The sequence below is a fragment of the Gossypium arboreum genome, chromosome 13 (genome assembly GCF_025698485.1).
Source record: "Gossypium arboreum isolate Shixiya-1 chromosome 13, ASM2569848v2, whole genome shotgun sequence".
Lineage (NCBI taxonomy): Eukaryota > Viridiplantae > Streptophyta > Magnoliopsida > Malvales > Malvaceae > Gossypium > Gossypium arboreum.
The window spans coordinates 20,628,079-20,643,623 of record NC_069082.1 but is presented as its reverse complement, the minus strand read 5'-3'; the positions used below and the strand labels follow the sequence as shown (position 1 = coordinate 20,643,623).

The window sequence follows — 15,545 nt, the reverse complement described above, 5'->3', positions numbered from 1 at the left end:
TTATATAATGATATATCATATCATATAGTTTATAAAATATTAATAGTTTATGTATGTGCATCAATGATTAAACATTATAATATAATGTAATATTATATCTTTTATTATAATATATAATATAATAATAATTATACATACATATTATTATACTAGTTGAAATATGCTCTAAGTCTCTATATTTTTGTACATTTTAAAGTTAGACTTCCTACATTATTATATGATGTTATATCATATCATATAATACTATATCTTTATTATAATTTATATTATAATTGTAGTTATATATGTATTAATATTTTTAGTAATAGTTATATATTATAATATTATTTTATGTATTAGTAATACTAATAAATTAGAATACTAATGATTAAAGTTGAGCTCTCTCGTGTTTTTTTAGATCAAATTTATTTCAAGCTCGGACGAGATTGATATCAGATTCGGGTATATTATGAGTTCAAATTCTGTCGAACTCAAATTTATTATAAATTTAACCTTTTTCAGGCTCAAATCATTAAGGGTGAGTATTCGGATTTGAGCTTGTTTTGTCGGGTCTAGTCATGTCGGATCTTTATTTGTATGGTTGAATGGTAAATGCAATTTGTAATGCCATTGCCGTGTGAATGCTGAATTATTTCAATGGTAGCATTCTCAGAATATTGACAAAATAGTACTGCTTTGGTTTGTTTATTTATTTATTTTATTGAGGAAACCATTCATTAGTAGTAAAGTTTGGCTAACGAAGGTGACTGATTTCAGCTTTAGAAATAACTCGTTGAATGCTACATTTCATGTTAAGGGAAGAGTTGTTTGACTGACAAAAAAGGTGAGTTGGCTTTTCTCGTGTATATTATATATATCCTTTGATTAGGTTAGGTCTTGTTGTAGTTTCTCAAAAAAAAAAACTTGAATTTAGTTATTATCAGTATATATTACTACTGGATACCTTTTATAATATCATCACTATAATAATATTATAAATTTATTGTAAATTCGATTTTTATCTTTTACTTTTTATAAAAAGTTCCATTTTCAACAATTAAAATAAACTACAAAGTATCATCTATTAAATTAGTTTTTATAACAATCATTTCTCTCAAATTTTAATGAATTTAGTTAAAATAATAAATTTTAATTAAGATATTTTAATAAAATATTTAAATTTTACATAAAAATATATTAATTATATTTATCGATAAAAATAATATTTAATAAATGAAAGTATATTAGTAAATTTTATATATCATTTAAAATAAAAATAAAAGTCAAATATTATTTAATTATTAAATGTTGTTATAGATAATAGAAATTCTATTATACTTGTACATAAGAAAATAATATGTAACATATCATAAACAATGAAATGGAAAGTTTTGAACTAACAATAATAACACATACGTAACATGGATGAAATTAAAATTTAAAAATAGTTTAAATTGTAAGTAAAAGAAAATTTTAATAGATAAATATATCATATTAAGAATATTAAATGCATTCCAATTATTTATTGTGGTATTGTTATGTTTTTAGTTGGTATCGAGTTTATTTGTAACATATAAAAATGATGTGGGTGAAAACATTTATGTAATAATATTAATATGTATAAAAAGTCAAAATAAAGCTTTGATTAAGAAGTAAAAAGATGTTATAAATGTTGGTGGCATGGGGTCAAAGCTCATTATATAGTCTTTTATTAGTTTTATTAAAAATATAAAAAAAACAGAAGTATCAATATAATAATATAAAGTATTTTATTTAATTAAAATAGTGATCGATTGACTTGTGACATCAAATTCGTGACATTTAAAAAATAGTATAAATAACAACTTATCTATAATAGTTAAAATCTTGAGAGACAGATAAAGTTATTATAGGAAAATTGATTGCATAATGATTGGGTATTAATTAGAATTTATATTTAAATTCAATTATATATAAAATATAGATTTAGATTTCTAAACTCCTTTTAATATACTCTGTGCGGTTGACATTTTTGAGTTAAATCTTTTGAACTTTAGAATTAATTATTTTAAATATTTTATTGAATTAATTTTAAATATATATATTTAAAGACTAATTCAAAGAAGCTTTTATAATATATATATATATATATATTATATTTCAAATTTATATTAAAGTTGAAAGGATTTGAGTAATAAAAATCAAAATTGACAAATTTAATGGGGATATAAATGATAAAATATGTGCATTATAATTAGGATTCAAGTTGATATTTATTTATGATATTCAAATTTATTTAGATATTTTAAATGCATCATCAAATAGATATTTAATAAGTTCAAGAATTTAAAAATAATTATGTAAACAAGTTTATGATGCGTTATTATATAATTATATTTGGAATTCAAATTCATTATTTAAACAAAATATTTTACTTGAAAAGGAAAACAGAAAATTAAAGTCCTTTCTGATTTATGCCGAATCCAAGAAGTATTAGAGTTGAATGGAAAGGATGTGATAGTAATGGGCCACACCATGACCATAATAAATAAATTCAATAAAATAAAATAAAGAAAGAAAAAAAAAAAGTGGAGTGTGGTTGAGAAATCACTATCAAGTTACATAACATATTCCCTTAGGCCCAGAAATATTGAAATAAAAAGGCAGAGAGGTGGGCAGGTAACGTCGTGAAGCACAGATTAGCACATGGGATTGCAAAGCTGAAGCTCAACCCCCCTCCCCCCACCCCTTAACACAACCTATATCCCATGTGTTTTTCCAACGTTCACTTTTTCTGTTTTATTTATTTTGGTAATCTCTCTTTTTCTTTTTCTTTTTCTTTTATATTCCGATGCATAAATCATTCTTTTAATATTTACTGAGTTTAAATGGAAAAATGGAAATGGGGGGAGATGAGAGAAAAGGGTGAGGAACATGGAATGGATCCTCCACCTCACACACACTTTGAAAGTTGGGGCCATGGTTGAGTTCAGATTTCCAGCTAATAAAGTCATGGTGAAAGGCATTGAGTGTGAGAGTAGCTTTTGTCTTTGCCCAAATTTTTTTATTATTGTTCTTCAGCAACTGCAATGTTTTAGAATATTAATGGAACCCACCAACAATATGCAGATTGGTGGATGGGGTCCCAACTTCCCTTCCTTTCTTTAGGTTACAAACAGCTAACCACAACATGTATTGCCTACGTCCACTTAACATCAACCATGAATTCTTCCCATGCATATTTATATATATGTGGATGACCACTCTAACATCTATGGTCTTTGCCTATCCCCTTTCTTTCATTTGTATTTCTAAAACTTTTATAGATCAAAACAACATAGTTTGTAAAATCAAATTCACAGTTGCCTCAAGACCTCCATCTTGGTTATAATGATTGAGACATATTTCAATATTGTTTTATGGTGTTAATATGAGGTTTAACCTAGTATGTTTATGTTTTCCATTAAAAATTAACATCTCAAAATTTATATTCGGTTTGAGCTTATTAGGGTTTAAGAGATATGTGTAATAATGAACCAAACAATTTTATTTCGAATTTAAAAAGATAAATCCAAATTAAAACTTAGCTTAACATGAATTAATTTCAAAAAGTTAGAGTAAGAAATGACTTGAACTTCAAACAACTCAATATTATATGAACTTAATATGACTCAATCCAAAAAACTCAACAAATAAACCCAAAATAACATGAAATTTAACACTGATTCAAGCTCAAAATAACTAAAAAAAAATTGAATTAACTTGTCCCAAATTGAGTAATTTAAAAGTTTAGTTTTAAGTTTTATATTGTTGTCAAACTATGAAAAGTCAAAATGATTATGATGTTATAAAACAAGAAATAAGTAAATTTAAATGATATTCAAATTTGTTAATACTACACAGTACTTTAAATAACATATCTTTATGTTATTAGTATTATTTTGGTATTAAAAATTAAGTTAAAACATAATAAAATAATTTATAGAAACTCATTATTAATATTGTTATTATTATTTTTATAAAATATAAAATTTAAATACTTTTTAATCAACCAATATAAATTGTTTATAAAAATGAATTTAAATATATAAATATTTTATAATTTGATAAACTAATTTTTATGAAATGTCATTTTGTTTGAAAAGGGAAAAAAGAGAGAGGTGAAATTGTGTGAGTGAGGACGACAGTAGGTTTTTCAAAACGTCAAGATCAAAACCCTGAATCTAAAGAGAAGAAATTGACAACCCATTTCATCATCTACGAATTTTACCACTTGTGGGAAATGAAAAGCAAAATCTGTCCATTTTTCTTTCTGTAAAATTAGCAAGTGAAAGGTGGAATAGGAGAATGTCAGAAAATTTTACCAAGTTAAAAATTTTGCACACTTCCTTTTTTGTAATTGTGAAGTCAGAATATTGCAACGGTATTTTCAGGCCAAGCTTCTCTTCTACCACGAATACATTCTCTGTGTTGTGTAAGAATGTGGTAAAATGAAATTTCAACGTTACTGTATTTACGGACATTCTGTGCTACTTTAGTCAAACTAGAATTTTACTGTAAGGGTATTTACTCACTTCCACCCTTCCACTGTCTTTTACAAACTTTTGGTAAATAAATTAGTTACCACAACAAGTCTTTGCTTATTTGGAAGTCACAAGTGCTTCTAGTTTTCTTTCTATTTGATTTAATAAAAGGTATTAGTATTATTTATCTACTTGTGTTCCGAGATGATTGGTCTATATGGGGTATTTTATATAGTCAATCATAAGGGTAAAGAAAATGTCAAAGCTAAGGGGATTAACTTGTGGCTACATGAGAGTAAACCTACACTTGACTTGTTTTCGGTACCTTCTAAATATACATACTAAAGTTTAGTAAATATTAAGGTTGAGCCAAGGGATGGCAATACAACCGGACTGACCCTTTTTTTTTTTTCGATAAATACCAAATTTATACATAAGTTTTAGTTTAATGTACGATTTTATATATAAACTTGAATTATAGTTTATACGTATGTATAAAACTTTAATTTTGATTCAATTGTAAACATTTAAAAAATGAGTTCATACATTTATTTTTATATTGGATTAATATAGTTGTTTCGGATACAATATATCAATGTAAACCGCACTAATTTAATAATGTTGTTAGTGAATTGAGAAAATTAAATCAAATCAAAATTTTATGTATAAAATTATACAAAATCAAAGCTCATGTATGACATTACATATTAGATAAAAAGTTCATGTATAATTTTAATATTTATCCTTTTTTTACTTTAATGTTGTTTTTTCTTTTTGTAAATTCTAAAACACATTTTATAAACTCATAAAAATCTAATTAAAATACATATAATATAGTTAAAATATTATAATTTTTTAAAATATCTAGTTAAAATATTTGTAAAGTTAAAGAAGATATTTTGGTTAATTTTTTAGGCAATATTTGATTTATTATTGATGCATAGGTCTTATACACTGTCAATTAATAATAAGATGATATATCATTATGATGTAAAATAAAAAAATTGAAGGATTTAAAAATAAATATAAATAATAATGGTTAAACATAAATAAATACAAAATATCAAACTCAAAATTTGAAATCCAAAATTCAAAAATCGAAACTTGGAACCCAAAACTTGAAAGAAAAAAAAAAGGTTTAATATTTAAAAGTCATTCATTTTTTTTACACCAGTAATGATATATTGTCTTATTATTAACTAATGGTAAATGAGACTAATGTATTGATAGTGTATTGCATATTAGTCTCCTTTTTAGAAATAAGTCGATACATAAATCTGATCTAAATACGATATTTTACATTGAAAATCCACACTTGAGCTTGAAATATTCAATTATTTTCCCATCCAACAGTGAAAAAGAAAATCTCCAGCAAATCTGGATAAAGAAAATTAAAAAAGTTGGTTTCTAAAACGAAAACCAACCCTTGTTGAAAAAAATAATTTATGGAAGCATCTATGTCTAATCATACAACCAGCATAAGAGTATAAGTTTGTTTAAGTTAGGAAGTTTCTGATTTGGGATTGATCATTGCACCCGAATCTTGCTTTAGCATGGATTTGTGGGAAACATTTTATTTAACTTTTTTATTTTTCTCTCTTAATTTTGGAAAATCAGAAGATTAATTGCACCACATTTTAATTTAATATTAGAATCCTATTAATTACATCTTATCATTAGCTTGGATGTCACGTGGAGCGTGCCCAAAACATGTGCTCCAAAATTTTGATGATAGATTATTTTTTATTTTTTTATCATGACATATTTAAATTATTTCTCTAGATAATTGATTCACATATTTTAATTCTACTTCACAGTTTTTAATTCACATTTAAATAAAAATTCGAATTTCAAAACTTAAAGAGTAATGACATAACATGAAATGAAATGAGTGAATGCATGATGTATAGGGTGGGAGTGGGGGATAGAGATGGACAAAGGAGGGGCTCAAAGACAAAAAAGAGACCAGCTCCTGTACTTGTAGGGTTCCTAACAAGAGGTGTTTCGCTTGGGCTTTTAAAACCCCCTCTTATTTATTTACTTATTTTGTTGTGGTGTTTCAATTTCAAAGAGAGAGAGAGATGAAAAGGGGATAGAGGATGGGAAAGAAGCTTTGGTCCTAAAGCACGATGGGTGTTGGTGGGTTAGGTAGCAACCTCTGCCCCTTCCCCCACACCTTGGCCATCTACTAGATTCCACCCCCCTCTCATTTCCGATGTGAATCCCCTTTAGCCTACTCCCTAAACCATGCACGCCACCTCATTTCTCTTTCTTCTTAAGCAACCCCGTCCTTTTTTCCCTTACATATCCCCTAATTCCCTTTTCCTTTTTTCTATCACTCTTTTCACATTAGTCCATCAAATTAGTTAGGGTTTGGGTCTATTTGGACCAGGTTGAGTCCTGTTTCAAAATTTTCAAGCAATTTCGGTCTATGTCAGTTTTAAATTTAAATTGTCATTTAAAGTTTAAGGTTTAAATTATTTTGAATCTGATTATGATGAATTCAAATGATTTTTATTCTAATCACTTTGAATTTGATTATTGTGGATTATATGTCCAAATAAATTTGGATTCAAATAAATTTAAATTTAAATAAATTAGATAGATTTAAATTATTAATAATAAAATCAAATTGAATGGAGTTTAGTAAGTGAAATCTCACCCACCCCACTACTCAAATCTTTTTTTTTTTTTTAAATATAAACTTAGATTTCATTTATTTTCAACAAAATGTTTTTTTTTTTTTTTTTATCAGTACAGCAGGAACTTGGTCGACCCTCAATTCCTTCTGAAGGAAAAGAATTTCAGATTTCTTAAGGGCTAATAGTAGTCCCTCAAAGTCACCCCACATAAATAAATGAAATACACAGTATCACATCCAATACTAAATAACGCCAGGATGGGCGGACCCGCATGACCCCATTTGGCAGAAGCTAGTGGATACCCCTTTCAGAATGTAACACCTATCTCAAACGGATCTGCCCACGCAACATATTCAATATTGATATATTTAAAACAACTTAATTAATATTTAAATATGTATGGGATACTTTTTAAGGAAACATGACGTAAAAGGACTAGCATTCCCTATATGCTCCGTCTATCTATCTATAATTATTATGTGCAAGCATGAATTTGATTAAAAAAATTGAATTGATGTGATTACACTTTACTATTAAATCCATATTAATATAATAATTTATTAGTATTATGTGATAATAATAAAAGTAATATTAATTAATATGATACTCTATTAACATAAAAGTCATAAATTTCTTCCTTCTACCTACTATATTATTAACTAATAATATTATAAATCTAACAATTCATTAAATATAATTGGATAAATTAGAAATAATAAAATATACCTACTATATTATTAACTAATAATATTATAAATCTAACAATTCATTAAATATAATTGGATAAATTAGAAATAATAAAATATAATTTTTTTATTTAAATAAATATAATTATATGTAAGAAAAGATAACATAGATCAATATATTGGTAATTTAATCTACAATGTATAATTTATTTATTTTTTCTTAATTTACAAATTATTTTACTAAAAAATGTCCATAATGCTATGAAAGGAACACGTTTTTGCTTATGCTTAGACTAAATTTTCAAAAAAGTCATTTTTAAAAATATTTAAAAAATAAATCATATTTTTTAAAAATTCACAATAATAAGCCCTTATAAAGACCTAAAGTGGCAACACTATTTTTTTTTTAGTGCCACCAATTTATGGAAATAAAACTTACAAAACAGATCTTTATATAAACTCAAAGTCTCAGTTCCCTTGTTTTTGTAAGAAGTGTGGGATGTGAGATATGTGTATACATAGAGTCATTAATAGGTTGCAACTTGTTCCTAGACAATGTGAGATTCCTTTCTCTTTTAACTAACAACATAAAATTAAAGGCTACACTATATTTTATATTTTTTACTTATAGAGTTTAATTTTTTTAGAAAAAGTTAAAATTTGTTACATTATAAATAAAATTTTAAACTCTATAAGTAAAAAATTATAAAATATAAAATGAGTATGACAAAATATTAAAAAATAAATATTTAAAAACTACTAATAGTTGAGTAATCATTTTGTAAGTTTTATAATTTGATAGCCAAAAATCATAGTTAAGTGACTACTAATATAATTTAATCTAGATATAAAAATATGAAAAATAATTTATATAATTTATGTATATTATATATTTCTATAAAAACTTATTTAACATAATTATATACTATGCTTAAATAGATTATCTATCTAATCAAAATACATTTGAAATAAATTTATCAGCATTCATTAGGTGATGAAAATTAAATTAAAATTAGGATTAAAAATTAATGAATATAGTAAAATATTAAAAAAGATATATTTAAAAAGATATATCAATTTTTAAAATTACAAAAAATATTATTTGAGTACCAAATACTAACCATTTATTTATTAATCAAACATTCATAACATATATTTTAAAAATTAGAATTGCATGGATATTAACTTCAAACATTTAAAATTGAATAGAATATTACTGCGTGTACAAGTTTTATATGTACAATTTGTTATTTTTTAATAGTTCTTTTGTATATGCTAACAATTCTAAAATGTAACAAGATTAAAGATCTCAAAAGATAATTTTATAATATGAGAAAATGTTAACAAAATATAAAAATAGAATTTTTTGTAAAAAATTATAAAATATAGTGTAGCATTTAATCTTATATTGTTAGTTAAAAGAGGAAGAAATCATATATTGTCTAGAAACAAATTGCAAACCTATTCATGGCTCTATATATACACATATGTCACATCTCATGTTGCTTAAGAAAACAAGGGAAATGAAACATTGGGTCTATTTAAAAATTTATTTTGTAAAGTTTATTTCCATATTAATTGGTTGCACCTTTAAAAAAAAATAATGTTGCCATTTTGGGTCTTTTTAAAGGCTTATTCTCATAATTTTTTAAAAAATTAGTCTATTTTTATAATATTTTTAAAAAATGATCTTTTTTGAATATTTAGTTTGAGCACAGGCAAAAGCGTGCCCACGTTAGTGCGTTTTTACTAACATAGGGTAAAGCTCGCCCCTGTCAGCACATTTTTTTGAAATTTCTCCTTAAAACGCTTCCACGTAGGCACGTTTTGGATTTTTTTGGTCCATTCCAGTCAATAAAGTTTTAAGTGGTCCAATTCCGTAAATAAAGTAGGCAATGGGCCTTTTTTAGAAAAATGGTCTAATTTACATGTCAAAAACTCAAAAGAAAATAGATATATTTTATAATTAAATTAAATATTAAATCTTTTATAAAAACTAAGTGCATATAATCAAATAGTGTGCCTCATATCTATTTGAGAAAGTAATGTAAATAAAATCAATAAATTAAGAATTAATATTTTGTATTATCTATTTTTCTCATTTTTTAAAATCTATAATATTATATCAAAATAACTATATATTTTATTAATAATATTTTATTAAAACTTGAATATAAAATTTACGTATAATTATTTTATTACTATTGTTTTCATCACTTAATTATATTTTGGATTCGTATAAAATTACATTTGCTATTTTAGATTAATTATCACTTAATTAGTGTTACGTTACATATAAATTAAAACTAATATTTAGTACTATAAATACATGCATTATCAATGCATTTTCATTTAAAATAACATCTAAAGAATTATAGGAAAATTCATATTGTAGTATTATTTAATAGGTTTTGTTTCCATCAAAAAAAAAAGATCTTCATTATTGTTTGAGATGTTTAATTATTATTATTATTATTTAATACTTGATAGTTTTACTATGATTTGATTTTAATAATATTTACATAATTGTGAATGATGTTTACTATTGTGTTATGAAATATTATGTTAAAGAAAATGAAGTATTAAAGTCTTGGTTCTTTATAGGTGAAATTTTGATTTATATTCAAATTATAAGTTATTTTATCTAATTACTTAATATTTTACTATCAATTATTTCCTACTCTTTTATTTTCATTACTTTTAAAAATGTTATTTTTTCTTTAAACTATTTTTCAAAATTAACAGACTTTTATTATAAATTAGACAAATTTTAATTTAATTAACAAATATATATTTTAAAAATTTATAAACTATATTATTTAGTAAATTTAAAAATAAACACGGAAGACACGTTACATGAGAACTGGTATATGTAAGAATGGGAGAAGACTAAAGCCCTACAACAATCCATTTATACACATCCTTCTTTGATTTGAATCTTATGTGCATTCCTTTGTAAATTTTTTGCTGATTTAAACATCACAACTTGATAACCATACATTTAAAAGGTGTTTAGTTTAAGGAATGTATGATTATTTTTGTAATATGATTATTAGAACGTAATATTACTTAACACGTTATTGGGTATGTTATATTATATTGTTTAATTTATTTAGTTTGAAAGTAAGTTTTTGTTATTTGATTGAGGAAATATAAAATTATCTAAACACATTTTACTAAATAGTCATCGAGAATTTTTATTATTTTTTATTCTTTACAACACATTGTTTAAGCTTATAGTATTTTATTTTACTGATAAATGAATGCTTTTTTTTTTAAATTAATTTAATATCTCCATTTTCAAATAGATAAATTGAAATTAGGAAATAGTTAAGGCTTCTCTTTGATCAAAGTGACAGGAGAAAAAAATACAATTTTACCAAAACATGTTATTTGTTATGGTGTAATGGAAATTTTAACCAAAATAATAAAAGAAAATAATGGTAAAATTATCATAAATATAAAATTTCATGCAGAAATAAAATAGAGAAATTATTATTTTTCTCAACTTATAACAACAACATCAAGGATCCAGAGTCGTTGGTGAGTTTTTATTAGGAAAAAGTCAGGTTTGATAAAAAAAGATCCACTTACCCGCAATGATTTAAAAAATTCTCACATACCCTTCTGTAAAGTTTGATGAAAAATTCATGATCCTCTTAAAGTTTTTTATTAAATGAAATAAATAGAATGACAATTTCACCTTTTATATTCAATGAAAAATTAAATAAATTTAATTAGTTAAAAATATTTTAATTATTATTAAATTAAATTATAAATTACATTATATTCTAATATAATCTTATGCTAAATATAAATAATTTTCAATTAATATTTTTTTAATAAATATAGTTTAAGATATGATATCTTAAAGTTTAGAGGGTCTTAGCCTTCTAGTTCAGCCAAGGCCTCGTTCGCCATAAGTTTATTTTAAAATTTTGGACAATTATTTTTTTCTCTTTTACGTTTTTTTTTCATTTTCAACTTTTTCTTTTGCACTTTCAATATTAAATTTTCGATGATTTTTTTTAAATTTCACTTTTATATTTCAATCAATTTTTCCCATTAAAACTTTCTAGTAATTAATTATTTTTACATAAAATATATGACAGAGTTTATCTCACACGGTTTATACATAACTAATTAAAATAAATTTAAAATATTTAATTTTAATTGAATTCAAATATAATTTTATGAAAAAGTCAAATATATTGTATAGCATTCAATTTTTAATATTAAAATAGAGAAATGAATACATTAAATAGAAAATATATAGATAAATAATAATAAAGGAATAATTTATCTTTTAATTAGTAAATAGATTTGAAGGGGTGTTTATGAAATTTTCTTTAAACCTGATGGGTACGAGCATTCTTGAAACTATAGGAGTAGGTGTCTTTTACCCTTTTTGAGATAAATTTATCAAAAATCTCACATTATCATGAAAATGTAATATTACTTAAAAGAAGATATACTCCGGAATCTTAGCACTATTAAAAATATAATAATAACAGTAGAATCTAATATTACTCACTAGAGGTAGGGGAGGCTTCCTTGATTTGTAAAATTACTATTTAAACCTATAAGTTTTATAAAATTACAATTCAAACCAGTTAAAAAGAAGCACCCACATTCACCTATGGAATCAAAGCTTCATAAAAAGTGGTTGCATCCCTATCCTGAAAATTTATTTTACATCTAAAGACAACTGTCTTTATTGAGAAAAACACCACAAATTGTCTCCCAAGTGTGGAAATAAAAGTCTAGTAACATGAAAATGACCTCAAATTATTGGACTTGGATTGGTATCACTACTTTAAATGCTTTCAACACTCATAATATAACCAATGTTTAGTTAGTAGCCTTTCTCATTTTTTTTTCATGAACATGCATGCACGTGTATAAAAATTTTGTTGCAATTATTTAAACTAAATTTCATGATATTATTTTTATTGCTAATTAGTTTTTAAAAGAAAATAATAATAATATCAGCTAGCATTTCCCTCACCCAATGGCATAGTCACATACATGCATATCTCTCTCTCTCACTCTCTCTCTTACACACACACACACACAGAATTGATATATATATATATATAAGCCATCCATTTCAGAAAAATCTCTGCATCACCTTCCAATTCAAGAAACTAATTTATTTTTCTTTTATAAACTGAATTATCAAACCTCTCTTTTGCTTTTTCTTTCATTAAACTCTGTGTCTACTCTCAGGATTTTCTGCGTATTGTTGTTTCCTTGAAGAACATCATGCCATGGCAGTCAAGCATGAAAATATATATTTTTCTCAATATTGTTTGAATTAAGATCATTATTATTAAGACATGTCTTGCAATGGGATGGCTTTTTTTCCGGCCAATTTCATGCTCCAAACTCCTCATGAAGAAGATCATCATCATCAACCCCCAACTTCCATCAATCAAATGCTTCCTTCATGCACACCCCAAGACTTTCACGGTATATATATCATTCTGAATCTTTAGGGTTTACATATGTAAAATCTATCATGGAATTGATTTCTTTTATATATATATATAGGTGTTGCACCATTTCTGGGGAAGAGATCAATATCATTTTCTGGTATAGATCATGTATGTGAAGAAGGAAATGGGGAGGATGATTTATCAGATGATGGTTCACAGGCAGGAGAGAAGAAGAGAAGGCTGAACATGGAACAAGTGAAGACCCTTGAGAAGAACTTTGAGTTGGGGAACAAGCTTGAACCTGAGAGAAAAATGCAGCTGGCTAGAGCTCTTGGGTTGCAACCAAGGCAGATTGCTATTTGGTTCCAAAACAGAAGAGCAAGGTGGAAAACCAAGCAACTTGAGAAAGACTATGATCTCCTTAAAAAACAGTATGAAGCTATCAAAGCTGATAATGATGCACTCCAAGCTCAGAACCAAAAGCTTCATGCTGAGGTAAGCATATATATGTATGTGTGTGTGTGTGTTGAATAATTGAGCTTTTTGAAGATTATTATGATCCATTTCTTCATGCTTTATTGACTTACCATGAACCATTATTTTCAGAACCTTATTTCTGCCACATAATTTTACTTTTTTTATTGATTGACGGTCTAATTCTGTTTTTAGCCTCAGATTCAATCTCTCTACTTTAATTTAGTATAATTTCTCATTTATTTTTATAATGATATTTGTAGATTCAAATTGATAACACCATTAATTGTTATTGCTAAAGTTCTATCACAAAAGATCATGCAAAAATTTAATCATTTGTGTCCAACCAATAATAAATTTAAATCTTAATTAAATACTTAAACTATTTAAAAAAACCATTTCATCAAGTTACAAATAGCAATTAACAGTATTATCAATTTAGACCTACTAATGATACTATAAAAGAAGATAGAATAAACTATGCCGAATTAATGTAAAATGATTAAATCACAAATTTTAGCATTATAGAGAGATTAAAACCATAATTAGAATTCAAATTAATAGGGGTAATCATGAGTGATAACTTATGGAATGCAATGAATGAGAGATCTTTTCTTACAAGTTAGAACAAGGATCTCATTGTCTTAGTATGAAATTATGGATTAAACCTCTTCAAAACTATTGAGTTATTTAGTAGTTTGTGCAACAACATGCGTATATACTTCTTCTTTAACTGCAAGAGTTAATTTGTGGGTGCAGATATTGGCACTGAAAGGCAAAGAACCAACGGAATCCATCAACCTCAACAAGGAAACGGAAGGTTCATGTAGTAACAGAAGTGAAAACAGCTCGGATGTGAAGCTGGGTATGTCAAGGACACCAACAGTCATTGACAGCCATCCGACAAGCTGCAGAACCCTTTTCCCAACATCCATTAGGCCAACTACAGCAGTCGCACAACTGTTTCAAACCTCATCATCAAGGCCTGATAATCACCTTCAATGCCAAAAGATGGATCAAATTGTTAAAGAAGAAGGCCTGGGTAACATGTTCTGCAACATCGAGGATCAAACGGGGTTTTGGCCGTGGCTCGAACAACACCATTTCAATTGATGATTTGGAATGTTTGAAAAAGTACTCGTCGATCAAAGTGTCATCCCAGTTACAGAAAAACATAACATGGTGTATTTGTTTATGTTATACATAATGATTATGATATGTATCCAAGGTTTTGGTAACGAGAGAGAGAGTGATGTATAAAAGTAGAAATCATATCAAGTGAAATTTTTTTTATGATCAACGGGGCCCTGAAGTGATGATTATGGAGAAATAATTTGCGTGTGTGTATGTATAGGCTTAGAGCATAGAGACGTTTGCTAGGTTGAATCATGCAAGAAGAATTTCCAAGTGAAATTATTTAAGTTTAAGTTGGCAATGATGACTACTTGGTTTGCAGCAGCTCTACCTAGCATGGACCATGAAGAAAAAAAGGGATTATAATGATATATATCCTGATAATCATCAAAACCCAATGGTGAATATTTATTTATTAATATATATATAAATTAGGGTTCTAATCTTGGTCGCAATTAATGGTTAATTAGTAAATACCACGATCAGCTTTCTATTAAACTAATGGTATATACCCTCATCTAAATTATTTATATAAAGAATACCTTTTTTCTTTTTGTGGCGGTAAAAAATGGAAAAGAAAGGGATCCAATTTCAACACACATTCCAAGAGAAGAAGAAGACAAGCATATGAAGAACAGAAGAAAACAAGAAGAGTAGGAAATGGTCGTTCTCGTGAAGGGGACGTTGGCT

The 15,545-nt window shown here is 25.8% G+C and overlaps 1 protein-coding gene across 1 annotated transcript; it reads left to right on the top strand.

The window, feature by feature from the left end:
* Nucleotides 1-12,736: 12,736 nt before the first annotated feature.
* LOC108469902 (homeobox-leucine zipper protein ATHB-13-like) lies at nt 12,737-15,156 on the top strand. Its single transcript, XM_017771045.2, has 3 exons — nt 12,737-13,281; nt 13,363-13,742; nt 14,481-15,156. Exons 1-3 carry the CDS (start codon nt 13,149-13,151, stop codon nt 14,832-14,834), a joined length of 867 nt encoding a protein of 288 aa, XP_017626534.1. The 5' UTR covers nt 12,737-13,148; the 3' UTR covers nt 14,835-15,156.
* The last annotated feature ends 389 nt before the right edge of the window (nt 15,157-15,545 follow it).

Bases quoted from the DNA above. Each gene is read 5' to 3' on its own strand.
- LOC108469902 (XM_017771045.2), top strand. From the start codon at position 13,149: ATGTCTTGCAATGGGATGGCTTTTTTTCCGGCCAATTTCATGCTCCAA. The intron at 13,282-13,362 runs GTATATATATCA...ATATATATATAG, and splicing joins CACACCCCAAGACTTTCACG to GTGTTGCACCATTTCTGGGG. The intron at 13,743-14,480 runs GTAAGCATATAT...TTGTGGGTGCAG, and splicing joins ACCAAAAGCTTCATGCTGAG to ATATTGGCACTGAAAGGCAA.